The 27,985-nt window shown below is 40.6% G+C and overlaps 1 protein-coding gene across 3 annotated transcripts in view; it reads right to left on the reverse strand.

The window, feature by feature from the left end:
- HECW2 (HECT, C2 and WW domain containing E3 ubiquitin protein ligase 2) overlaps window positions 1–27,985 on the reverse strand; it is a 423,985-nt gene that overhangs the window by 71,531 nt on the left and 324,469 nt on the right. For all 3 annotated transcript variants that reach the window (XM_075179947.1, XM_075179946.1, XM_075179948.1), the window contains 6 exons: window positions 14,888–14,990; window positions 11,369–11,465; window positions 5,511–5,594; window positions 3,984–4,093; window positions 2,091–2,211; window positions 494–607 (listed from right to left, as the gene is read on the reverse strand). In XM_075179947.1, coding sequence (XP_075036048.1) covers window positions 494–607; window positions 2,091–2,211; window positions 3,984–4,093; window positions 5,511–5,594; window positions 11,369–11,465; window positions 14,888–14,990 — 629 coding nt within the window. The remainder of the gene's footprint in view (window positions 1–493; window positions 608–2,090; window positions 2,212–3,983; window positions 4,094–5,510; window positions 5,595–11,368; window positions 11,466–14,887; window positions 14,991–27,985) is intronic.

Raw genomic sequence — 27,985 nt, forward strand, 5'->3', positions numbered from 1 at the left:
ATAAAATGTAAGGGGGTTTAACGAAGGTAATGTAGAAAAATTAATATTGATACGTAATAGGAATATTTTCTAAATTAGTTTTGCTTCACATTTGTTTAGTAACTAATCTAAGAAACTGTGATTTCCAATTCCTGTCACCACTAATCTTAAAAAAGGCACTAAAAAGAAAAAAAAAAAAAACAGTACTCAAAAGGTGCACATTTTTACTAAAACCACGGCAAGTAATTAGAAATTTGTTCTCATTGTCAAAATTATAGTATACAAGACCAAGGCACTTGCAATAGAACAAGAAAGGTAACGCCTGTTTTGTTGCCATATATTACAGCACAAACGGTATTTTGTTTAATGGTACTAAATAAATGAAGAGTGTTCTTAACTAGAGTTGCATTTATACCATACTATACTTTTTCTAAGATGGCAAAGTGACAATGAAGAATATGCAAGTGTTTATTAGGTTTATAATCATACACTCATTGTGATATGTAGCACTTACCCCTCTTCCCCAACAAAAGTGACATACAGTTTATTCCTTTGAAGATCTTTTCTTGAATATCCCATTATTTGGTTGAAGGCATCCTCTAATAAATGGTCTCTTCTTATGATTAATCTAAGATAAACAAAATAACATACAAATGCCTACTGTAGAAAAATCTAGGAAAGACCTTCTATGAAATGAGTAAACCATAATCAGACTATCGTAGAGCAGCCACGTGTCTCAAGTGTTATAAGACATATGTTGTGGTGTTCTCATTTATTACATTTGTGACATAATTTTTTCATTGGGTTAATGTAAAACATGGATGCTGTTACTGTTCCATACTTACTTATCATTACTTGTGCCAAAGAATATAAACATAAATACATCATTTAAGGAATAATTCTGTTGCACAGGTATGCATCTAGTTTTAATGCAATATGCTGTAATTGTAAAACATACAGATAGAAGCTTAATATTGCTTATTTGATATGAATTTTGATTTCTAAATTATTTTTGCTACTTTTTCGCAAATCAATTTTAAATGAAAATGGTATAGCCTAGAAATACATTCATCATGTATATACCAGGTTTAAAATATGATGCCTGATTTGCTTAAACCCAAGATTGGTCTAATCTTCTGGGGTTTGTTTTCCGATCCAGAGCACCAAAGGAGCGTTGCTATGGAGCAGTACTGGCCCATCCCTATCTAAAAAAAGGGCTGCCTTTCCCCTGGCTTAGTTGGATAAATTTTCCACAAGGCAGCAAGCTTTCAGCTCTCCCTCTTTGGACGGTCAGTGAGTGCCTCTCTAAGAAAGTGTGATGTTAACGATTTACCAAAGATGCAGTAAAAATTCTGAATCTCCTGCACTACTATTTAAAACTCTTCCACACTTCAGCTTCGCTATATCTGTTCTCATTTGCACTTGCTTTCTGAATACACCGGATATAAATTATAGATTGCACTAACTAAGTTTTAACGAAAATGTTTTTGCTAATTTGGTAGGGTGTGCACATTTGAATACTGGTGGACATATATGTATAATATATGGGCTTTAGCACCTATTTTCATGTGGCTGCACACCCTTCTCAACACACAAATAGTTTTATATGCTTTGGATTTTCCCAATTGTAGTGCTATTTTTTTTTATTGATTTCTATTAGGAAATTAAGAACTTGTGCAAAAATAGTTTTGGGTCCAACAAAACATTGATAGGGACCTTTTTAGGTTTGAGAATCACTGGTAATTAAGGACTTTGGGCTAGATTTACTAAATTGTGGGTTTGAAAAATTGGAGATGTTGCCTATGGCAACCAATCAGATTCTATTTATCATTTATTTAGTAGATTCTACAAAATGACAGCAAGAATCTGATTGGTTGCTATAGGCAACATCTCCCCTTTTTCAAACCCGCAATTTAGTAAATATACACCTATAAGTCTATAATAACAGACACATGAAACATGGCCTTGCATTTCTTTTGTACTGTAACTGTATTGATGGTCTAATGTATATGCTGACAAATCCAAAAGCAACTCTACCAATTACCTTCTTCCTGTTTAAAATTGTGTCTTCTAGATTCTAGATTATACAGTACAAAATGTAGAAATCTCACTTTAATTTCCCAGGACCTTGACCATAACCTTTAGTTTCCAGCTTCCGGTAGAAATTTCGTAACTTTGCTTCAAAATCTCTTTTATATGGTGCTGGTGCTCTTGCATTGGCGCGTTGGGTACCTGTAAGAATCAGATTTCATTCTGTAAAACAGGTCACATTACTTCATGTTCTGAATCAGAGCTACATTTACATTTATTACACAGTACATAAGCGATGAAAATAACAGCTACTGTAGTAGAAATAAATCAAGCTTTCTTATCTGTCTAACATGATAGCATTTTTCTATTCAAAAGTTAAAATGTAATGAAGATTTTCTATTACTGCTTATAGCAGTGAAAATCTTCACTTGCCTGAATTTAATAAAAAAACTACATTGGCTGCCAGCGTTAAGACACAACACATTCAGTCACAGAGTTGCCTTGCAGTAAAATACTCATCTCTTGCAACTATGTTTCCGAGGAGGGGCAGCACTCACCTTTAGGAGTGCTTTAGAAAGGATACTACACAGCTTGATTTGTTAATATACAATAAAGTGCCTGTTCTCACCTCCAATGCAAGTTACATTCATAAGGGTGTGGATAATATCTATGTTATCTGCACGCAGGGGCATTGAGAAGAAGGAGGGTGACTGGTATAAAGCACATGGACCCAGGCATCTCTTGGGGACCCAGCAGTGGTGATTATGATAGGGGTGGATTAAGGGCAGCACGGTGGCTTAGTGGTTAGCACTTCTGTCTCACAGCACTGTGGTCATGAGTTTGATTCTCGACCATGATAAATTCCACATCTGTGTGGAGTTTGTATATTCTCCCTGTGTTTGCATGGTTTTCCTCCAGATGCTCTGGTTTCCTCCCACACTCCAAAAACATACTAGTAGGTTAACTGGCTGCTGTCAAATTAACTAACTCAAACTCATGACCACAGTGCTGTGAGACAAAGGGGCAGGGACTGATGTGAGTTCTCTGTACAGCGCTGTGGAATTAGTGCCACTATATAAATAGCTACTGCAGATGAAATAAATAAGTAGAATGTCATTCAAAACAAATCAACTAATAGCTTGTGCTAAATCCGAGGAAGGGTCACAAAGGCCTGGGCCTAAAGTGACAGAACTGGGCTGCAGATTCATCTTTAGTTTTCTTATGTATATGCCTATCTGCATTAATAAAATCAAATACTGTAGTAGTAGAATAACTTATTGTATATTTGATTCATTTTATACAAAAGCACAGTGGTTATCACTGTTGTCTAATTGAACTGGGGTCATGAGTTCCATTACTACCATGGCCTTATCTGTGTGGCGTTTGTATGTTCTCCCCGTGTTGGCTTGGGTTTCCTCCCACACAGTCCAAAAACATAATGGTAAGTTAATTGGCTTCTGACAAAAAGTCATGTGTGTTTGTGTGCTAGGGAAATTAGATTGTAAGCTCCAATGGGGCCGGAGCTGAAGTGAATGATTCCACAGAACAACAGCTGTGCTCACCCAACATAGCTACCTTACTCTATTCAACAGTGTAAAGAGATGAGTCCCATTGGAAGAAACATGCTACACATGCTCTATGGGATGTGGCTGGAAAGTACTGCTAAAATCTGGGCCTGTCTATGGGTGGTATTCACTTGACGGCGGGATCGCCGAAAATCTTGCACTCAAAGAATATTACCGTTAATACGGTAATTACTCGCTGGATTTCAGCTCGCAGCTCCCTGAAATCCAGCGAGTAAATTACCGTATTAACGGTATTTACGCGCAGGATTACCGTATTAACGGTAATATTCTTTGAGCACGGGATTTTTGGTGATCCCGCCGTCAATTGAATACCCCCATATATGTCACATTCCTGCATCTTTTTTGAAAATGCAACAGTGTCAAAGCTAATAGCAGAAAATACTATACCAGGTGAGTTTTGTGGAGAAGACACTGGAGAACCACGAGGAGACTGACAGTAGCTGGGATGAAGTAAGGCATGTGGTGGAACGTATGACATTATTTCTTCTTCAAACAGACTGGTATAGAAAAAGCACATTGATTTTTAAAGGCATGAAAAAACAAGCAGCATATTTAACTTTACTAATACCAACTTTCAACATATAGATCTCTACAGACACTCTAATAGACTAATATGTTTTACTGCTGATTCTTGGTACTTTCTGAAGCATCATGCTGAGAGTATGGGGATAATTTGGTAATATTGAATATTATATAGTGTACTAAAAATACATTTGTCAGAAAATTATATTTAGTCTTTTGAAACCAGTATATATAATTCTAATTAGATAAAATGGTACTTCTTTATCATTTATAACACTGAAAACTTATACTTCCTGTGTTGTGTCGTATGCCTTTTTTAGAGGTTCTTCCTATTTTTACAGAATTCTGCACATAGTAGCATGTCCTCTATTGTGAAGAGAGCAAATATTTGTTGATGAGTTGTGACCTGAAAGGCTATCCTGATGGAATACAGGACATAAGTAATAATACACCAGGTATGCATCTTTAAAAATTTTATTTAACTTTTCTGGACAGATAATGAAAATGAGCTGCAACGAGTAGAGACTGTGAATGGTTTTCAGACCAGAGAAACAGATAATCAGTACTTGGACGTTAATGTAGTTAAATTGTGTCATTTGAAATAAAGGCAGGGGGAAAAATAGGAAAGTTTAAACCAATGAGTTTTTAGTTTACTTTTCTACATTTGTAAGTTTCACACAGATTGTGCAAAACATCTAGGTCATGAAATCTCTCTATGGAAAGTGAATTATACATACCACATTAAAATAAGAGCAAATCTGCATAAAAACATACACAGCGCTGCCACAATTTTAAGTGTGTTTTCACCAATATACTTCTCAAGAATACATCAAATAATTCTAGTTATCATAATTAATATGCCAAGGAAATTCTAGCCCTTTGTAGTCTTCCTCCTACCTATGGGTTGTATATCATGTGGCGCTCCACTGAATTTCTGCAACAAAGCTTACTGCAATGCATGAATGAAAACACAGCTTCTGTATATGGAGAAGGTAATGCCTGACATGATACAGAATGTGAATTTATATCAGACAACGTATAACCGAGAGGGATAGTGTAGCTAGCTGTTTTTTCTTAAATGTTACTGTGTCATTGGTTTTAATAGTGAGCATGCACAAATAACACACCAGTCAAATATTACATCATATATAAATGATTTAAATTTAAATTAGGAGATGGCTTTAAAATCATTACTGAATCAGAGATAAAAGAGATACCAATAGTGGGACCACCAGCTGCACAATGGAATAAAACAAATGTGGCTATGCAAACCTCACCACTGTGTTAGTCATGTACATGTTGGTATACATTTTATTATTCAGACAGTTGTATCAATAATTTAGCAAAATATGAACGTTACACTAACATAATGTATATGATGTGTTCTTTTACCTCAAAAGAATAACAAGATCTGCATCACCAGATAGGCGGACGAGTCCCGAGGGTCCTTCTGCCCGAATAAATTGTATCTTTTCCCTGATTTCAAAATGAATCATTACATGATTATGTTTATATTGATGTTATGTATTACCATGCTTTACCTGAAATTATGTGCAAAACAGCAAAAAATAAAGAAAATAGTAATTTAACAATTTTACAATTGCTCTGCATGTAATTTGGAAATTAATAATAATGTTTAATAACTCAAACTATATTTAGTATGCCCATCAACTGCTACTACTCTCATTCTCTGCTAACCTGATCCTCACAGTGGCTAAGTGGTTAGCACTTCTGCCTCACAGCACTCGGGTCTTGAGTTCAATTCCTGACCATGGCCTTATCTGTGAGGAGTATGTATGTTCTCCGCGTGTTTGCGTGGGTTTCCTCCGGGTGCTCCGGTTTCCAAAAACATACAAACACTCCAAAAACATACTGGTAGGTTAATTGGCTGCTAACAAAATTGACCCTAGTCTATCTGTGTTTCTGTCTGTGTCTCTCTGTATGTGTCTGTCTGCCTATGTGTGTGTGTGTGTGTTAGGGAATTTAGACTGTATGCCCCAATGGGGCAGGGACTGATGTGAGTGAGTTCTCTGTACAGTGCTGCGGAATTAGTGGCGCTATATAAATAAATGATAATAATAATAATAATTGTAACTTGTGCTTCACATCTATGCAACTGTGACAGGAATTTCTTATCTATTGCTATAATCTGTGTTGTGCTGCTGATCAGTGAAGCATAGTTTATGACAGTAGATAGTTGTTTGTTTTCTCTAATCAGCTGACCAATTAGCACAGGTGTAGCTTGTATGTATTTTTCCCACCTATATGTTAGCATTCAATCTAAGGGGAAATGTGTTTGGGTTCTCCTACACTAAGTGGGATTCTCTCACAATTTTTTAGAAATGCACAGTTAACTATTTGAAGGTATTCAGAAATAAGCTACATCACTGGACCGTGCAACTAGCAGGGGCAAGCTGGCCTCGGGGGTAGGGGGGCATCTGCCCCCCGAGTTGGTCCCATAGTGGGCTACCTTGGGCGGGGTCATTGGGCCATATGCACTTTTTTTTCCTTGAAAATAGGCTGCTGAGTCGAGTCTTGCCCCCCAGGCTAAAATTTGCCAGCCTTCCCTTGGCAACTAGGGTTTGTTTTTTTTCCCTTTTCTCTGCAGTTCTAAAGCTTATTTGCCTCAGTTTTTCCCTGTATTCTTAAAGTTTAACAAATTGCTTTTCTTATTATCCTTTCACTGCATTATTAGAACTATATCATCCTTCACCCTCCCTGCAACACACACCTTTGTCCACATTACACTCTTAATACTCCACTCTACTCTAACACTCCTGCACCTGCAGCCCTTTGACATGGTGGCCTCCATTTCATCCATACTTCCAGACCTGGGGTTTGACTACTTCTTTCCCCATATTGCACATTCACAGCTCTATATATATCCCATCGCTCATGGTCACATCTTTTGAAGTACATGCTATTTGGATTTTCAACCTATTCTCTGAGTGTTGCTTTTATCTACTGCCTCACTGAATAACACCAGCAATTTCTTGAACATTTCTCAACACGGCTCCCTCATTTCTTATCTTCTAACATCCCCACCATCATCATGGGTGATTTCCACATCCCCATTGATAATCCATATTCTACTTGTGCTTGCAAACTAGTCTAAGGGGTATATTTACTAAACTGCGGGTTTGAAAAAGTGGAGCCTATAGCAGATTGTAGCTGTTATTTTGTAGAATGTACTAAATAAATGATAACTAGAATCTGATCATCACCTTATCAGCTATAAGCTCTCCCCAGTACTATAACTCCTCTACTGTCAAACTCCATCAAGCTTACTCTTACATCATACCCCAACAGTTGTCCACTCCAACACCTTCTCGCCCCAATTTGTACATTCTCCTCTCCTGATATGGAAGTGCCACATTTTCACCAAACCTTAGCAACAACCTTTGATTAAGTGGCTCCAGATACTCTTCATACTCTGTGTCAACTACGTTGTCAGCTATGGCACTAAAGTAACATGACATCTTCAAAACTTTCTTGCAAAGCAGAACTTCACTACACACTAAAGTAACATGACATCTTCAAAACTTTCTTGCAAAGCAGAATGACACTGGTGTAAATCTTCTAATGATTTCCTCCACATATACTGCTACCACCCCTATCGAACTGCTCTGGACACTGCTAAAAAAAACATTTGAATCTCTTCTCAACCCTCTCACACCAAACCCTCAGACTATTATTATTACTTTATTTATTTATAAGGTGCCACAGATTTCGTAGCACCAGATACAGAAGCAAGTAACAAACAGATGAGAGAATTCACATAAGTAGCACAGATCAGGGCCAGATTAGGATACTGTAGGCCCCTGGGCAAGAGGTACTGTGAGGCCCAGCCATAAACCATTTGAATACATTAAAATATATTTTTTTGTCTTATATTTCTTCCCTTTTACTAGTCATGATGCCCCACCCAGTCATGATGATCTCCCCCTAGTCATAATGCATTAGCTCTGCTCCCCGCACCTCCTCTATCCCCCCTACTGATGGTTTACCTCTTACCTCCTAATTACTTGTGGCCCACTGGTTCTCATCACCGTCCTCTCTTCACTGCAGCAGTTGTTTTTCAGTCACTGTAGGTGCGGGCGCGATGCACAGTAATTTCCTTAATGAGGAGATCTCGTAAGAGTGAGAATATGACTCACAGTCTCACTCTCATGAGATATCCTCACTAAGGAGATTACTGTGCACCACGTCTGCACCTACAGTGACAGCCGGCAGCTAACAGCATCACATTTGCTGTTAGCTGCTTGGCAGCCTCCCTAACCTGACCGCCCCCGGCTCTGATGCAGAAGAAGCCGGCGCTGCACAGATTTTTTTTTTTCTAAAAAGAGCCCATATTAAAAACCTAAAAAAAAACAAACCTCTTCTAGCACTCCCCAGCTGCTCGAGGCCCCTGGGCTGCAGCCCAGAAAGCCCTCGGGTTAATCCAGCCCTGACACAGATGAGTGTGAGTAATGCTATGGGGACTCACACAGAGTGCAGCAAAAGACATGACAAGACATATGAGGGAGTCAGACAGTAGACAGACATGGGTCAATAGGTAGAGAGTACTATCAGTGCCCAAGATCTTGCTTCCTACTTTAAAGACAAGACTGATAAGATCCAAATTGAAATGTTATCTTCTTCGTCAACAAACAACCAGCTCAATTCCTTCTTGGTGCCCTCTCTTCATTTGATCCCACAAATTAAGATTAAATATTTACTCTTTTATTATCTGCATACTCTATTAGCAGTGCTCTTGATCCTACAACCTCACAAATCAGTCGATCAACTGTCTCCTGTGCTTATCATAACCTTAGCTAAAATCTGTAATCTCTCTCTCAACTGGTATCTTTCCATCATTATTCAAGCATGCAGTTATTACTTTTATTCTGAAACACAAAATTTGAATCCAAACACTGTCTCAAATTACCATCTCATCTCTCTGCTCCCATGCCCCTCCAAGCTTTTCAAGAAAAATGCCTCACACACTTTCTTTCCTCACACAACCTATATGACCCTCTTCACTTCTTTGCTTTCGTTCCCAACATTCCACTCAGAATGCACTGACAAATGTTGACAATGATTTGGCCACTGCTAAATCTAAAGGCCATTGCTCGCTTCTAATTCTCCTGGATCATGACACTGTTGAACACATCTTCTCATACAAATACTACAAGCCCTAGGTCTTCATGACACTGTACTTTTCTGGTTCTCATCATACCTATCTAATCGCTCTTTCAGTGTTAGTTTCTCTAGATCCACCACCTTTTCGATTCCTTTATCAGTTGGAGAACCACAAGGATCGGTCCTTGGTCCTTTACTCTTCTCTATCTATACCACTTCTCTTGGAAAACTAATAATCTCCTTTGGAATTCAGTATCATATCTATGCAAATGATACCCAAATTTATATATCCTCTACAGATCTCTCACCCTCACCATTTGTGTTAGTCCATGTTTCTGTCTTTCTGCCATCTGATCTTGGATGTCCTATTGCCAACTCGAACTTAATCTTTCAAAACCAAACCTAATATTCCCACTAGCCAACAGTAGTTATCTTGTCATTTCTATTTCTGTTGACAACATGAAAATAAATCCTACCCCACAAGCTCCCCACATCCAATTTCTATCTACATCTAAAAAAACATTTCCATTCATTCACATTCATTCATGCACTCATCATCTTCCGCATTGATTATTGCAATACCATCCTTACTGTTCTTCCCCGAATCAGACTGTCACCCCTACAGTCTTGCAGGCAGCGGCTAGAAATAATTTTTCCAATGCTGAGCCGCTGCGTCAGTCTTTACATTGGTTACCTATTTATTATTGAATCCAACATAAAATATTTCTATCAACATACAAGGCCATCAACAAAATTGTACCAACATACATCACTTCACTTGTCTGAAAAATCTTCCATCTTGACACACAGTTCTGAACTGAGCTGCATCTCTCATCCACACTAATTACCTGCTCCCATTCCCGGATACAGAACTTTTTTTGTGCTGCACCCACTTTATGGAATTACCTCCCTTACACAATAATACTTTCCTCTTGTCTTCAAATCCTCAAGCATTCTCTGAAAGCTCACAGCTTTAGGCAAGCTTATAAAATTCCTCAACCACCATGTTAACCTGCCATTTACCACTTTACACACTTCACACAAGACAACAAACTCTTTACCCTCTTGTAGTTCAATCTACACCTCTCTGTGCTTTCTTCTTTGAGAGGCACAAGCATTTTTATGGACTGAGGGGGCAGGTGACAGAAATACAATTTCCCTATTCAGTGCAAATAGTGTATTTTGTTTTACTATGGATTACATCAAATGCACTTATATCAAGGGGCTGATGTTAAGATAAACTTACATCAATTTGCATAGCTTTAATTGTGCAATTTCACACTGTACATGCTCAAAAAGATAATAGACACATACAGAGCCTATCACTCACAACCAGTGAAAGTCATTAGCTTTATGCATTTTTTTTAAAAAAAAGTGTTTTTGAATAAGAGAGAGATACAGGAGGAGAGAGATATGAGGGGGCATTGGGAGAGACCATAAGTGTACCCCTGTCTAAAGTGCCCCAGGCCCCCCAAAGCCTTAATTCAGGTTTGGACGCATATGCACCAATGCAGACTTGCTCATATCTTGCACTCGCATGTCCATACAACTAGAGTGGCGGAACAGTGGAGAGAAGGGGTGTGCAAATGCAGCCAGAGTAAATTAAGGGCGTGTTCATCCAAATGCGGCTCATGCAGACCTGCTGAAACACGCATATACGCCTTTAAGGAGTTGTATCTCGTGCACCTGCTGGAGGGCAGGTGCAAATACATGCTGATGAGGATAACTTGGTATAATCAAAGTGCATATGCTGCTGATGCGGAGCTGGATGCAGCTTGATATTTGAACGTCTCTGCTTATAGGCAGAAATACGCTATTTTTGTGTACGTTGTTTTGGAGCGTAATGTATGACCATTTTGAAAACAACTCATCAGGCCCCAAACGTTCACAGCCAGTTCACATATTTATAGAACATACACTACAAGCATAAATCAGTTGTATTGTACACTGCACAGAGTGCATGGCAATAATGCTATGTTACAGTCCAAAGGTGATGTTTCCTATGTAATTTGTAAGTAAATTTGAATTCAATATTTTTCGATAAATATAGGTAATCAGCTTGGTCCATTAAACCAAAAATAACCACTATACTTAAGATTTTTCAAAAAAGGGGGTAGAGTAATTTTTACCTGAGTGAATGATTCCTGCAGAGCTCATGCTGACGCTCCTGAAGAATTTCAAAAATGTTTGGTTGACGCAAGAATGCAACAATTTTTTCATTATAACCTAAAAATAATCAAAAAAAAAAGAGAAGGGATATAATACAAACAGTAAATAATGTAGCTCTTCCAAGCAAAATTCAGGAAATATTTTTTTATTATTGGTTTAAGTGAAATTTTCTCTTTATTAATAGGTGCTCAAGGCATAACGATTGATTTAAAAAATATGCTTGTGTTATTTACACGCCCATTGATCTGGGGCAGAACCTTACAGATGCATAGACCAAAACAGAAGAAGTTCGAACTATGTTCAAATGTCCCCCATGTTGGTCTGTGCTCCTTCAACACTTGCTGTTACTTGCCATGTGCAGAGAGCACATGGCAAGTAACAATGTTTCTTATTGTACTGTTACTCCTGTTTTTCTGTTTTCTGCTCAGAAAGCAACAAAGGAAAAAATGCTTGTGTAAACCCTTATAGTTATTATGATATAGAAAGTCCCTTTTCCCACTAATTAGCATAAAATATCTGCCCTGTTGTAACTTGCCCTAGATTTACATATACTGTATATTTCGAATATCACCTCATACCTAAATCCAGGTATGGTCCTGAAACTGGAATTAGGGTTAGAGGGTTTCTGCAAAGATCTCTATCTCTATAATTAGTGGCGCTATATAAATAAATGATGATGATGATGATGATATAAGGACAGCTATTTACAAAGCTGCAAAAAGCAAAGCTGAAGATGACTTGAAGCACATCTTACCTTATTCTATGGCAGTTGGAGAGTGCAATCTGTCCGTACATTGGCCTTTTGGCCATGCATGCGCAGAACATACAAGTTGGCCAAACAAAAAAGCTGCAAATTAGGTTGAAAAGTAATGGAGAAAAACCCTGATAATTGATACATAGGCCTCTATATATCACTATTTAATACAGATTTAAAACATACAAAAAAAACAAACTAGATATCAAGTTTAGGGGTCTATTTATCATTGGTGAATAGTGGGCAGCTGTATCATTTTGTATTGCTGCATACCGCAACCAACCAGCCCTGGCGACCCCCAATCTAATGTAAATAAAAACTCCTTCACCGACAGCCTAAAGCTGTGTGGCTAATGCGCATGCGCAGCTAAGGTTGCGCATGCACATAGCAATGGAAACCGGCGCTGGATCCAGAGAAGTTCCCTGGCAGCGATGAACACCCATGAACACTATTGGAAAGGCATGCTAATGCCATATTTAGATGAAATTGAAAGAAGGGCTGTGATGGCCATTTTCCAATTTTTGGCTTATCGCAGCTTAATAAACAGACCCCTTAGTAACAAGTCATGAATGGAATTGTAGCACAATAGGAATAGTTTCACTTTATCAACAGCAACTATTGACAACTTTGATATAGAGTATTTGAATTTTCATTAATCCAAATGACTGTCTCAACTATGTGTAGGTGAGCGATGCTATTCCACATTAAAGAAAGGTAATGTATAATAAATATGCACTTAATGTCAATATATGTTCTATCACCAAACAATATAGATATACAACGCCTTGATACCTTATTTGGTGGATGGTAAAACACTTGGATAAGTACACAAACCTTGAGATTATTCTATAAAATGTCTGGGATTAGCAGGTTTAACTTCTGTTAAATATCTTCTTAATGCTGGATGTTTCTCCTAGTTGTCAGCAATAGATCAATTCAGTAAATGAAATGACCACCAGGGAAACATTGTTGTACAAAATACAGAGACTGGCCTTTAAAGTGTAACAAGGTTTGGGGAGCATGACAGATTTTTTTCACATTCACAGGATAACATTAAAACTATATAAATACATGCTCATATGTCTTACACACACATTTTAGTTTAAAAAAAAGTTCTATATAATTTGCATCTGTATCTCAATTTATTGTTAGTTTTGTAATCCAAGACCAGATTGAATACCAATTTTTATATATGATGGAACCTCATTACAAAGTGCACTGGCTGAGTACCAGAGAGCCTGGATGGCCCTGCGCACAATCAAAATATGTGTCTTCTCTCCGCTCCCAGGAGATGCCTACAGGTGCACCTAAGTGTAAATGGAGGTGGAAAATTTTGAAGAGATGAACCGTGCAAAAGTGTCACCGTACTGTGTTTGTATTAATATACTGCTCAGTTTAGCCTAATTGTCTGTACAAAGTTCCATGTACCACTCAGCACAGCAAAGAACACCTCTAAAGATGCATTCTTCTTTACCAATTTCTGTTATGTCAATAATCTCACTCTACAAACTGAAATCTTGCCTACTTCGTACTTTGCAAGGATTGGCCTCACTTTACCCAGCTGCTAACCTTGGTCTGTGAAAAAATCTGCTCCTCTGCAAACATAATTGCACTGGTGGAAATTTTGCTGAAAAAGAGGTGCACAGTGGAACCAAGACTGTTTTGAGCTGCACATTGCCCATTTTTCATTTTGTAAACGATCTCCAATGTGCATGTCCAAGCCCTGTTTAATGTTAAAATTAGTAAATAATAATAAGTAAATAAAGCACATTTTATTTGAATGTGATACCTAAATCTCATATATTTAACCATACAAGTGCTGCCAATACTTTCTCCTTCAAAGTTGAAATATTATATTTTCAATCAGTTTTGTCATAAAACTCATTCCAATTCTATTGCAGGCTAAATTGCAAATAAATTGGGTTTAAATGTGCTGGCACATTATCCAAAATTATAGCAACAAGTCAGATGAGTTTTGAGATGGAAGCAGTGGAACTGTAATATTCAACATTAGCATTATCCTGTCAGGTCATATGGCAGAAATGGGTGGAGTAAAGTAGAGAAATGGAGGACTAAAAAGATTTAATGTAAAGCTGATGTAATAAACATTTTTATATACATTATTTAAACTGCTAAGATATTCATATGCATATTATATTAATGATGTACTTCTTATATATTGGAGTTAACATTGTCTGTTATTATACCTCTATAGCCATATCCCTACTTAGGTGTAATATGTTTGTACAGTACACATTTATTTTAACCATGTCATATTAGCCTGCTGCTTCATTTGAAGGACATTGTAATCAAGTTTTTGTTTAACAAATATATAGCAAAGTGTCAATGACATAATAAAAAAGACATACAATGTCATACTAAAGGTAGTCAAAATTAGTATAGAGATGATTAAGCAGTAATGCAAAGCAACTGTTACAATTTATTACTGACTCTTATGTAAAAGGATAGCTTACAGATGTTGCAACTAATTTATAATATGCAATTGAGGGTGCATTTCGGAAGTACAGAAAAGGGTAATCAGGTTAATCGTGTAATTTGCTGTACAGTACAGTAACTATACAAATAAAGTAAATATGAGAGATACTTGTCATTTTAAACAAATCAATTCTAGCTTTTTTAAAGGCATGTAAATACAATCTTCGTTTTTACAGCTGATAATTCCACTTTAACCTAATGTGGTCAATGTGCTTAACACAATACATACCAACCGGGATCATATCCTGATAGTGACTTCTAGTGACTGTGTTAAAAGTGCTAGATGGCCTTGGCAAAACAGGGGGACCTGAATGACGTGCATCTTCCCCCACCTGTATATTTAATAAGAGAAACACAAATTAAATGTTAAGCAAAGATTTTTTATTTATAAAAGTGGGATTTAAAAAAATTAAATATATGCTGTAGGTTCCTTTTTTTATCCAAACAGTAATTTGCACTGATTTATTTTATTATTTGCAAAGAAAATATAAAAGATTATCTAAGATAAAATTAAATCAAATTGTTTCATTAATTTGTACAAAGGTAAAAGTACTGTTGATGGGTTGAAACAGAATAGATCATTATTTATTTTTTCCAGAAGTTTTTACACATGATCTCAGGCATGTTTTCTCCTCCTTGACACACTAGTCTACCTAACATATCAAACGGTATGACCTAGTGATTAATCTGCCTTCTCCTGAGCGTAAATCTACAAAACATGTGAGTGTGTCATAAGAACCAATGGTGGAACTACCACCAGAGCAGCCCATAAGGCTGTCATGGGGCCCAGCAATGAGGCGGGCCCAGCGATGCTGGTCCATTTCCTATGGAGCCACCTAAAGTGAAGCCCCATTCCAGAACTAAACTGCCCTGGTGGTACATGCTCAGAAAAGCAGAACAGGGGTCTCCTGAGCGGATCGCTGAACCACCTCCAAATTTTGGTAAAACTGAACCATTATAATATTAAAAATTAGGGCTGATTTGTTAAACGGCAAAGGCCCTATTGCCAGCGAAAACAGGTGTTTTAGCCTGCCATAGGGCTTTTCCTTACTTTACTGTATACATCAAAGGGCACTGTGATCGCCAACAGCAAATTTTCCTAGCCTTTGCATGGGGAAGCCTGTTTAACAAATATCCCAGCAGTATTCATTCTGCAGCAGTACTTGTTATGTTATTGCCATCTCATGTTGATAGCATATGAAAACCACGTAAACAAATTCTTTATTCTTTGAATAAATTATTTTTTTCAATGTTTAAAAGTTTTTCTTTTTTTCTTATTTAGTGCTTTTAACTTTTTTTTCACCATTTGTCATTTTTTATTTTAAGATTTCAAATACATATGTTCACAGTTGCAATAATTTACACTACATAAAAAGGCTACAAATTTACATTTTGATTGTAGTTTTGATGGTTGTAAGTTTTACAAGGTTGGAGAATAACATCTAAGGTAGCAAAAACCACACACAAGTGAGACATTCCTGAGAAATAGTATCCAAAGCAAAACAAATAGAACGTGTGCAAAACATATCGTTAAATTGCACCTGTATCAGCAGAGTAGTCATAAAATTAGCAAACAGGAGTTTTTAAATGCTATATGGGAAGGGAAGTAGGAATAGATGGGAGAGAAGGGAGAGAGGATAGAGGGTGTCACAGCTCAGAGGTCTAGGAGTACCCGAAGTGTTTGCCCGGTTAAGAGCTACCCTCCTTGAGGTGCAGAGTCTAACGGAGAGGGAGATTTTCACCAAGGACTCCCACAATGGAGTATGGACATGGTGACTCAATAACCGCAGGTCGCGCTCCTCTCACCAGCAGCGGCGGCTGCTAGTGGGAACCTGGAGCTTGGTAGCGCCTTTAGGTCAGGAATACAAATAGTAAAGAGGTTCTGCAGCGGCGGCTGCTGGTGGAGTCCTGTGGAGCTTGGTAGCGCCTTTAAATCAGGAATACAAATAGTAAAGAGCTTCTGTAGCAGCGGCTGCTGGCGGAATCCTGTGGAGCTTGGTATCGCATTTAAGTCAGGAATACAAATAGAAAAGAGGTTCTGCAGAGTCAGCTGCTGGCGGAATCCTGTGGAGCTTGGTAGCGCTTTTGGGTCAGGAACACAGATAGCAAAGAGGTTCTGCAGCGGCGGCTACTGGTGGAATCCTGTGGAGCTTGGTTAGAGCCTTTAAATCAGGAACACAATGGGAAAGCAAAAATACCAGAGCCAGTACTGGGACACGTCTAACCAGGAGGAGAGACCTAAAGATCTTGCACCAATCCAATACAGGAGGTGCCTTTTATAGAGAAGCTGCAGCTAATTGGAGCCCGGAACCTGGATGAATGAAAACGCTGTGTCTGCGCATGCGCAGAATCCGGCAAGATGCCGGTCACATTAGAGACTGCGGCTTTTGACCGGAGGAGAGCCGTCGGGAGAGAGGTAAGTAAGTGCCTTTCTGATCAGTGGGTCTGAGCGATGACAGAGAGCGAAGAAAGAACGAGACCCAGGGGGAGGATGGAGGTAATGTATCAAACATGCAGAAAGGAGGAATTAAGTAAAAGTATCTTTGCTAAGTGTGAAATGGGAGGTGCATATTATTATAGATAGACCAGGTTTTACAGAATATTTTAGCAGAATTATTGATAACAGCCGCCATGTATTACATGTAGTACAAATACCATATTCTTGTGAGCAAAGCTGCAAAAGATGGGGGAGCGAGAGATTTCTAATTAGCCGCAAGCTAGCAGGTGGCAAAAGAGACAAAGTGACGTATGAGTTTAAATTAATGTTTTTATACATCTGGGAGGTCAGGGGAAGCAGAAAGAATTTAGGCAGGAGTGGGAGGTTACAGAGCAGGACAGGGCTGATTAAAGTAAGTATAAAGGACCAAAAATATGATAATTTAGGGCAGGATCACCACATATGCAAGATGGTCCCGTAGGTTGGGCATCCTCTCCAGTATCTATCTGGTGTGTCAGGAAAAATCTTATTTCATCTGGTAGGAATGTAATACCAACGGTACAGTAATTTTATATGCATTTACCTTAATTTTAACACATACAGAGATGGAGGCAGTGTGTTCCCAGATCTCTGACCAATCCTCTGGGTCCAAGGATACGCCAAAGTCATTTTCCCATGCAAAGTCTCCCACCATAGGACTGAGGAGTGTAAACTCAGCATATAACATTGAGACCAGGCCGTTAGCACAGGAATGTTGCAGACAGAGCGTTTGAAATGTAGAAAAAGGTCTGGTGTGGAGGGGGTGATATGAGATGTGTGGAGATTTCAGATTTGCAAAAATTGAAAGAAATGTTTTGGTGTTAATGAGAAGGATTGGAGGTCTGAAAATTAAGGAAAAACAGGCGTACAAGATATGGCTCAGAGAAATTGAAAACCACCAGCCAGCCAGGGAGATGAGAAAGAAGGAGCAAGACCCCTGGTAAATGACGGGTTTCCAAATATAGGGATGAGTGGAGAGGGTTCTGGAGCCAATTTATAGATCTTGTTGGCCCTGTCCCAAACCAAAAGATAGAGAGCAACCACCAGGTGTGACTTTACTAGCACAGGACGACGGGATAGGGGTAGACATAATAAGAACACGTGGTAGGTAGATGAAGTCACTTGGCCTCTAAGGAAATCTATAACTTGGTGGAGAAGCTTCGTTCCACTGGACACACTGGGCAAGCTGCACAGCTTGATAGTTTCTTTTAAAGTTGGCGAAGGCTAGACTGCCACCCTGGGAGATTCTTTGAAGAATTTTAAGGTGGACCTTCTGATGTGTGAGGGTCCAGTACCTGACGGCACAGGAAGGTTTAATTAGATTTGTTATTACATTTCCTGTGTCCAAAATAAATCACAGTAAGTTTTAGGATATCACAGAGAAGAGTAAATATTGTAAACGTTGCATTGCATGTAAATCCATGTTTGGGTAAACAAATTGCATCCTGATTCTAAAAATAGCTCAGACCTCAAGGGGGCTGGCTTACCCTTTGAGGATGTGTGTTCAAATCTGTACAAAAATCGCTGACTTGTATTGGAATTTGTTCTTCTCGTTTCATCTGACCTGCTCCACGGTACCATCAACCAGGGGGAGCAAATAAACATTACTTGCTTCAAAGACCTGCTTGGGGAGGGCCGTGGCTAGGACGCCATTCTGGGTGGCTGTGTTTGCTGAGGGCTCCGTCCACCAGGCTTGATAACCCTCTAAAATCGGGGCTATCAGGCTCCTAAAATCCATCTGGCCTGACTGTATGTCATAAGGGAAGTATTTGTGCAGTCTCCGGTGGCACAGGGTTCATAGACCACGCACCCACGCCGTCTGAACCACAGCGACTTGGCGGACGACCGCCGCTACCCTCTCCTATGAGTGCCTGCCTGTCCACCCGAAACTACTGCTAAGCCCCCTTGTGACCTCTGCGGCTGCCCGCTACCTTCCCCTAACCTGTGGGCTCCATCATGTCGGCGGTCTGAGGGTGCCTCCAGGGACAGGCCAGCTTCCGGTCAGAGCACCAGACCTTGAGTTCCAACAGGGCCGCGGGACGCCTTGTTCTGGTGGGCGGGGCTAACGGAACGGAGCCTGCCAAGTGTCGCCGATCCGACTCTTGGGCTCACAGACCCGTTGGTTGCCTAGACTGCCTGCTCTGCTGGGTACCCCTGCTCCTGCTCTAAAATCGTTGCACCGGGACGCCATTCCATGCAGCCATGAGACCTGTGAGCTTCTTCGGCTTGAGTGGGTTCTGCAGAACGTGACCCCCCTTTGCAATATACTAAGGAGATTCGGAGTGACGCCTTAATTATATCTGGAGTGGCTCCTGTGGCTCAGAGGAGCGTTGAGGTACCCTGGCTTATCTCCCCGCTATATTCCATCTAGGCGGGAAAAGGACTCAGCACTACTCATATAGCGTGTCCCTGTCCACTCCAGCCGGAGGACTGGCGGGATCCCAAAAAGCAGCCCACACATAACCATGCTACTTTGAATATGTCCGTCTAATACGTCCCTCTGGGGAGGGGGTTCGGGGTGTCTCTCAGCCAGGCTCTGCTACGTGAAATAGCATATGTATCCAAGGATGGCTTTGTGTTTGTAGCGGTTTGTTAAATAGGGAAAGACAAGAAAACCCCCGCAAAACTAGAGAATCTACCCCACGAGTTACCTTTCATCAACTTTTTGCCAACAGCGCTTCTGCATCACCCTCTTCTACGACATCATACCCGCCCACACAACATCTATCAGTCTCACCGCAATCCACAACCCCTACATCTACTGCCATCATGGCGGAGAGGGGGGACCTAGTGAAAATCTTATCTCGTCTGAAAATGCTTCCAACTAAAATGGATTTTCAGGCTCTTGAGACTCAGATTCAAGAGACTTTACAGTCACAAATTGCCTCGCTTCAATACGAACTGTCTCAGATGTCAGAAAGAATTGTCTCCATGGAAGACTACTCGTAGAGTCTGAACTCACGAATTGATAGTCTCCAAAATCTTGTCGCGCAGTAATCCGAAGAATCTGCTGAATTCCGCAAAAGACTTGATGACCTTGACAACAGAGGCCGTCGTAGTAATCTGAGAATAAAAGGTATCCCAGAAGATGTTCCCCCACTTGGGATCATAGATGCTCTAACCAAGATATTCAATGAGCTTCTTGAAGCTGATCCAAACAACCAAATTTTTGACAGGGCCCATAGAGCCCCTCGCCCCAAAAGTGCACAGCCTGATAAACCACGCAATATTATTTGCAGACTCCATTACTACTCGGTTAAAGAAGCAATTCTTAAAAAAGCTTGTGGCTTGACAAGCCTGGATTTTAACGGCCATGGGGTATAAATATTCCAGGACTTATCTTGGTACACTCTGCAACAAAGGCGTGTTCTGAAACCCCTCACTGATGAGCTCAAACAACGTTCCATTCGTTTACGATGGAGATTTCTGCTGAGCATTCAAGTCAACCATGAGGGAAAAGCTTTTGCGCTCCACAATCATTCAGACATTGGATCATTTTGCGAAAAACTCAACCTCCCTAAATTACAGATACCGGATTGGGACAATCCAGTTTCGATGCAACTCCCATTTCCCTCATCTAATAGGGAAGGATTTGCGCAAGGTCTCAAGAAACGGCAGGAGAACCCGACCGCTAAATGCGTCTGGAGTCGAGAGTGTGACCTGAACTTGATGTTATGTTCTTTTTGAATATCAGTCTCTTATATATGCCTCTATTGTTTGATTCAAATCTTGCAATATTGTTCTAAATGTTGGTATTGAACATGCCGCTTGCACCTATTCTCCTGTGTCACATTATTAATAGATATACTCCATATTAGAGAAGTCTATTCCTACATTTACCTTGCTACACACGTTATTAAGTGGATGGACCTCTCTATCCATGTCTTTTTCCATGAGCCACGTTGGTTTACACAGATACACCTGTTATAGTTATAGTTCAACACTTCATCCTTGGCTGGGGTAGCCCTGACACGCAAGTATACCCACGGTTTTTCTGTCCTGTTAGATTTGTCCAGGGGATAATATTTTCCCCCCTGGTCTTCATGACGGTGGTTTGCCTTATAAGTACTGTTTGCTAATGTTTTTTCAATTATTGTGTGTGGGTTTTTTTTCTCTTTTTCTTTCTCTACCCTTCCCCTGATTTCTCACCCTCCCTCTCCCCCCCCCCACCCCACAGAGCTTCTTTAATGCTTTCAAGCCTGGAAGTTTGAACACCGCCTCCTGGTTCATCTCTTCATATTCCAGACGGTCTAGCTGTTACCGACTGTATCTTCAATGGATAAGTTTAAATTTATTTCTACTAATGTTAGAGGTTTAAATGTCCCACAAAAACGCTCTTGCCTTTTACAGACGTTACACATAGATAAGGTTTATGTAGCATTTATTCATGAAATTCACTTTAAAAAGGGCCATGCCCCTTCTCTCTCCAATCCTTATTATCCTACTGGTTTCTTTAGCAACTACTCAATGACTAAATCTAGGGGTGTTGCGATCTTATTTGCTAAGTGTCGAAGTCAGCAAATTGGATAAAGTCATTTCAATTAAAGTCTAGCAAACTTGGTTGTCTTTGTCTGAAAAGATGCGTACGGTACGCATCGACGTAGTAGGGCACGCTACGGCGTGAAAGGGCGTACGCATCCACTACAAGTGGCAACAACAGTAATTGGTCTTTTACCATACATTCGCACAAACACGCATACTTATAAAATAGTACACATTAATGATAGTTGCAACACATAGTCAGTTATGTCGAAACATAGTAGTATTTATATGTTATATCAGAGTTACATGCATATTAGTGAAATACACGGAATGGGTTAAAGGAATAACATCATGAGTGGTATCATAATGAACCTTATTACATATCCTACTGTTTGGTTCACTCTGCGAGGGAATTGCAGAGTGCATACGCAAGTTATGAATGATAGGGAATTATGAACTACTTAAGACTAAGGAATCCTGGCGGGAAGAGCAGTGCATACCCCCTGCAGAGATGACCCCCTCCTTTGGATTCCTTAGGATGAACCAGCCAATGATTGACGACCCCTTGGACATTCCTGAGACCCGGACCAATAGATGCAAGCTATACCATCTTCATTGTATTACTGTATTTGATTGTGTATATAAGCAGCAGCTTGTGATCCAGAGTGGAGACATCTTGTCCCCAGACTTCAGGATTGAATGACTGCACTGGATCCAGAGCGCCTGCGATAAGTAATGGCTGTATTTACTATTACTTCGCTTGAGCATATATATATTCTATTATTGCGAATAAATCTCTGTGCTTTGGAAACACAACTCGAGGTTCGACAATCGTTATTGGTTAGCGACAATACGCACATAACCATTTGGGGGCTCGTGAGCTTTGGAGGTTTCGTTGCCGATGATACGCAAGACCAACGGATTTCGGTTCCTCAACAAAGGGTGGAGACGCGTCATAAACGGGTAAGAACGCATGGTGTTCAAAACCTGAATTTTACTCTGTGTTGCGAAACCGAATGTCCGTTTTGCATTATCTAGGGCACGCTAACTAGAACCTAGGGACAAAAGAGAAAACTGTTTCTTTTTACTGTCATTGTGCGTTTTAACTGTATTGCATTGCATAGCATATGTGTACTTCCTGCTGTGCGTACGCGAACTTCCGGTAAACTTGCCACGTGGTTAAACAATCGTTTTGTACATTGTACATGCATAGTATAATTACTTGTGAAAGCCTCTGAGATATTATTACTGTTGTTGGGAACTTTTGATTTTCTGCGCAGAAAAGGTGTATAGTGTGTGATGTTGTAACGTAGATACACTGTTCATTATTCATTGTGCTCAGTTGCTGTCTGACGAGGCGGATTGCCCAACTGAAGGACGGTATACAGGGCAGGTATACCGAATGCGAAAACCGGGTTTTCGCAAAGCGCTACCAATAGATCGCAAGGTTTGCTAATAATTAGTATTGGTAGGCAGTGCGATCCGATCGCACCGTTAGTGCGAATTGGTGAAGCAGCTAGGAGGAATTATACTGGAAAGGCAGGTTGATTGTATTAACTTGCGCTCCCAGCGATAATAAACTCAGCAGATTTTTGTGGTTGAGCCAGGGTATCGAGGAGCTGATAGCCCTTGGGGCCCACAGTGATATTTCTGTATTAGGGATCCTCGCCAGGGGCGAGAAAAGCGAGTGAACGCGGCTAAAGGAAATACGTTCACCGAGCATTAGAGATCTCTAGGTGTGATTGTAGCAACAAAGTTGAAGTTATTAGGTGGAAAGAACAGAGCATTGCGGTGTGTCTGTATTTCACATTTGGCCGGAAGGAACAGAGCATTGCGGTGTGTCTGTGTTCCGGGTAGAAGGTATATTGTTCAACATGGGTGCTAAGCATACGCTAGAGATGGTCAGTGTACTGCCTAAGGAAGGCCCTATTGGTTCAGCGAGGTTTCTCATGTGTAAGAAATATGGTGCATATGCAACTGTGTATTGTGACACGTGGGTCAAGATGACCAAAACTTGTGATAGGCCTTTCCCAACAATAGGAAGTTTTAATGCAGAGGTACTAAATACCGTAAAAGATAAAGTATGGTTGATTACCTCAAAGAAAGTGAGGAATAAACATAATGATTGTTTAAAATTGTGGCAAATGGAAAGTAACACGTGGCAGAGCGGCGAATGCAAACCGGAAGTAGGTGTGGCGAAAAGCGCGCGCAAGGCGGATGTAACCGTTGCGAAGCGTGGCGAACTCAGCGCAAGCGCGCCCCCGCCACCTTATGTGGCGGGAGGGGTAAGTACAGCCGTTGTTAAAACTGAAAATAGAAAAATTGCTAAGTTGTATCCTGTTTTAAACCAGTTTAAATCAAGTGTATCTGAAAGTGAAGATGAACCCACTGTGATTTCGGCCATTGCCCATGCCGTTAGTGTACTAGAGGCTCAGCGCAAGTATGAGAAAATGGCTGAGATAAGTGAGAGTAGCGTGATCACTAGGAGTGAAAGCGTTCTAAATCTAGGACCAGTAAATCCCGTAGTGTCTCCTGAAGTCAGTGTACCAGAGGGTGCGTTCCCGGTCCACACAATATCAGTTCCCAATGGGAAACCGGATAAGGATGGTGTAGTTCCTTTAAGAAATGTTACAATGCATTGTCCCTGGACTAGATCAGAATTACGTTCCATTATGACTGAATTCCCAGATCCTAGAAAAGAGTTAGCTAAATGTCAGAAATTTGTTAAAGACTTAGGAAATGCTCACGAACCAACCAGTAAGGATTGGCGGGTAGTGTTGAGGGCGTGTCTTCCTCCCAATACTAACATACAAAAATTTATTGAAGATTGTTTGTTGGAGGAAGATGACACCTTGACTGATGAGATTAACCAACGGAATATAGAACAAATTGTCAAACACTTAGCCATCTGTTTTCCAGTAGTAGTAAATTGGAGTAAGATTTTCACCATTAAACAAAAGGATAGTGAAACTGCCTCAGATTACTTTGCTAGAGCTATAATAGCGATCGCACGATTTACTGGGATATCCAACATAAGTGAGGACCCACATCACAGAGAGGTAGATGTAGGGGTACTGATGGATGGACTTAGAGAAAATTTGAAGACGAGAGTACAAACCACATTACCTAATTGGAGAGGCGTCACGGTAGACTCTCTTAGGGAGTCTGCTGTGGAGCATGACAAAAACCTTTTTAGAAAAAGGGAGGAGAAAAGTGATAGGTTAATGATGGTAAGTATACAGGCTCTAGAAAGGGTGCATACACGACCACCAGCATACAACCCATATAACAGGAAACCTAAAGTGATCAGGTGTTTCAACTGTAACGAGGAAGGACATTACGCGAGAGAGTGTAAAAAGGAAAGACTCAATACACAGAAAGGTGGGTCACATAGATATCCTCCAAGGAGGGATTCACATAGACTAGAAGACTCACATCTACCCGCGCATATTACGGCAGCAAATGCTGCGCGGGAAATCAATAGTCAGCGGTAGGGGTCAGGTCATACCTGTAGTCTACAGCCAGTGAGGTTAACTGAGAGTCAGAGTGAAGAACCAACAATGATAGTTGACATAGCTGGTAGGAAACAAACTTTTCTTGTAGATACAGGGGCGGCCCGATCTGTGATAACCTCTCCTTTCAACCTACAGGTGACCAGTAAAACTATTCCAGCTATGGGGGTAACGGGAAAAGTGTTACATTATATCCTCTAACTAAACCCGCCGAAGTTACTATCGGGCCTCTGCATACTAAGCATTCGTTTCTCTTGGCTGCAGCGGCTCCTACTAACTTGCTAGGGAGAGACTTGTTATGTAAAATGGGATGTGTCATATACTGTACTTCTGATGGTGTGTTCTTAGATATGCCGGAGAAGGTCGCACATGAGGTACAGGATATATTGGACACCCCTCAAAGGTTAATGTTGAAATCTACTGTTATAGAACAAAGTCCATCTCAAGTAAAGGGGATGTTGCTGGAAATACCGGGGTCCCTATGGACCAGAGATGGACAGGACACTGGATTGATGGCAAACATAGCCCCTGTCATGGTCAATCTAAAAAGTGGTAGGATAGCTCCAAAAATCCCACAGTATCCATTAAAACCGGAGGTGGAAGTAGGGGTATATCCTGTTATTGAGAGGCTGTTACAACAAGGGATTTTAATTCGTACAGCCAGTACAGCAAATAGTCCCATTTTCCCTGTGAAGAAGAGTGGGAGGAGGGGCTATAGATTAGTCCAGGACTTAAGGGGAATTAACAAAGTTGTTGAGAGCCAATTCCCCGTAGTGCCGAATCCAGCTGTCATCCTCATGCAGATTCCACCGTCTGCCAGTCATTTTACTGTCATTGATCTATGTTCTGCTTTCTTTTCAGTCCCTCTTCACCCTGACTGCCAATACCTTTTTGCATTCTCCTACAGGGGAGTGCAATACACATGGACCAGACTACCCCAGGGGTTCATTGACAGCCCCAGTATTTTCTCCCAAGCCTTACATGACTGTTTGCAATCCTTTCAACCCCACAATGGGTCTGTTCTAATTCAATATGTGGACGATTTGTTGTTGTGCTCTGATTCTTTTATGTCATGTTTGCATGATACTAAATTGTTGTTGCTTCTTCTTTCACAAACAGGGCACAAGGTGGCAAAGGATAAATTACAGCCATGTCAGACTAAGGTCTAAGACACCTGACAACCGACAGAATTGAGGCCATACAACACATGACCCTGCCGCAGAGCCAGAAGCAGATTCGTACTTTCTTGGGGATGTGTGGATACTGTAGGTCCTGGATCCCAGGTTTTTCTATTCTGGCATTACCATTGCAGGAGCTAGTCTCTTCCTCAAAACCAGAGCGTGTTGTACACACAGAAGAGTCAGAGCAAGCGTTCTTTAACCTTAAAGATAGTCTGACAAGAGCACCTGCATTGGGAATACCTGATTATGAAAAGCCTTTTGAGCTATTTTGTACAGAAGCTGATGGCTGTGCAGCAGGTGTCCTCGCACAGAAACATGGTGACGCTAGCAGACCGGTAGCATACTACAGTGCACAATTGGACAATGTGGCAAGGTCACACCCAACATGTCTCAGAAGTGTAGCAGCAACGGCCCTTTTAGTAAGTAAGAGCAAAGATGTAGTATTAGGTCATAATTCAACCATCTATACTCCCCATGCTGTATCAGCTCTGTTAAATTCAGCCCAAACCAGACATGTTTCTTCAGCTAGATTCACAAAATGGGAACTAGCCCTGATGGCACCCTCAAACATCACCATCAAACGATGTAACACCTTAAATCCAGCTACATACCTTCCGTATGTGTCTCAAGAGACACAAAGGGTGGGAGGTGAGGAGACCCTGGTTGATGATGAGTTAGGCAAGAATACTGACACGCATGACTGTATGGAACACCTGAATCAGACCTTTACTGCAAGGCCCGACATACGTGACACCCCCTTAGAAAAAGTAGATTTTACGTTTTATACAGACGGAAGTTGCCATAGACAGACAGAGACAGGAGAGCTATGTACTGGTTACGCTGTTGTAGACGATCAGGATGTGGTAGAAGCTGAACCCCTTGGTCCACCTCACTCAGCCCAGGTGGCGGAACTAGTGGCACTAAGGAGAGCGTGTAAATTGGCAGAGGGTAAATCAGCCAATATATATACTGACTCTAGGTACGCCTTCGGGGTAGTGCACGATTTTGGGGCCCTTTGGCGTCTTAGAAACTTTACGACAGCAGCAGGTACACCAGTGGCACACTCACAACACATAAAAGGACTTCTGACAGCGATACAGTTACCCAGAACAGTAGCCGTCATAAAGTGCAAAGCCCATACCTTTGAAGAAGACCCAGTGTCATTGGGCAACAACAGGGCAGACGAAGCGGCTAAATGGGCAGCAGGGCAACCTATGACTGTATCGACCGAGACTATCATGGTTTTTCAGACATTAGACACGCAGAAATTAATTGAAATGCAAGATTTGTGTTCCCTGCAGGAGAAGGCGGTCTAGAAGGCGAAGGGATGTGGTCAAGAGTCCTCAGGACTCTGGAGGGATGGACAAGGTAAGCCTGTAGCTCCCCGAACATACTATCCAAGCCTGGCTGAAGCAGCACACGGCCTGACTCACCTGGGTAAAGAAGGTATGTGCAAACTGGTGAGAGCATACTGGTGTGCTCCCGGATTTTCCTCTCAAGCTGGTAAGAAAGCAATGTCATGTCTTACTTGTTTGAGGAAAAATGTTGGGAAAACTATTCCAACTGAGCCATCCCACATCCCTCCTACAGACGGACCTTTTCAGGTAATACAAATTGACTATATCCAATTACCACCGTGCAGGAATCTAAAGTATGTGTTAGTGTGTATTGATGTG

This window comes from Mixophyes fleayi, chromosome 7, assembly GCF_038048845.1.
Source record: "Mixophyes fleayi isolate aMixFle1 chromosome 7, aMixFle1.hap1, whole genome shotgun sequence".
NCBI classification, from domain to species: Eukaryota; Metazoa; Chordata; class Amphibia; order Anura; family Limnodynastidae; genus Mixophyes; species Mixophyes fleayi.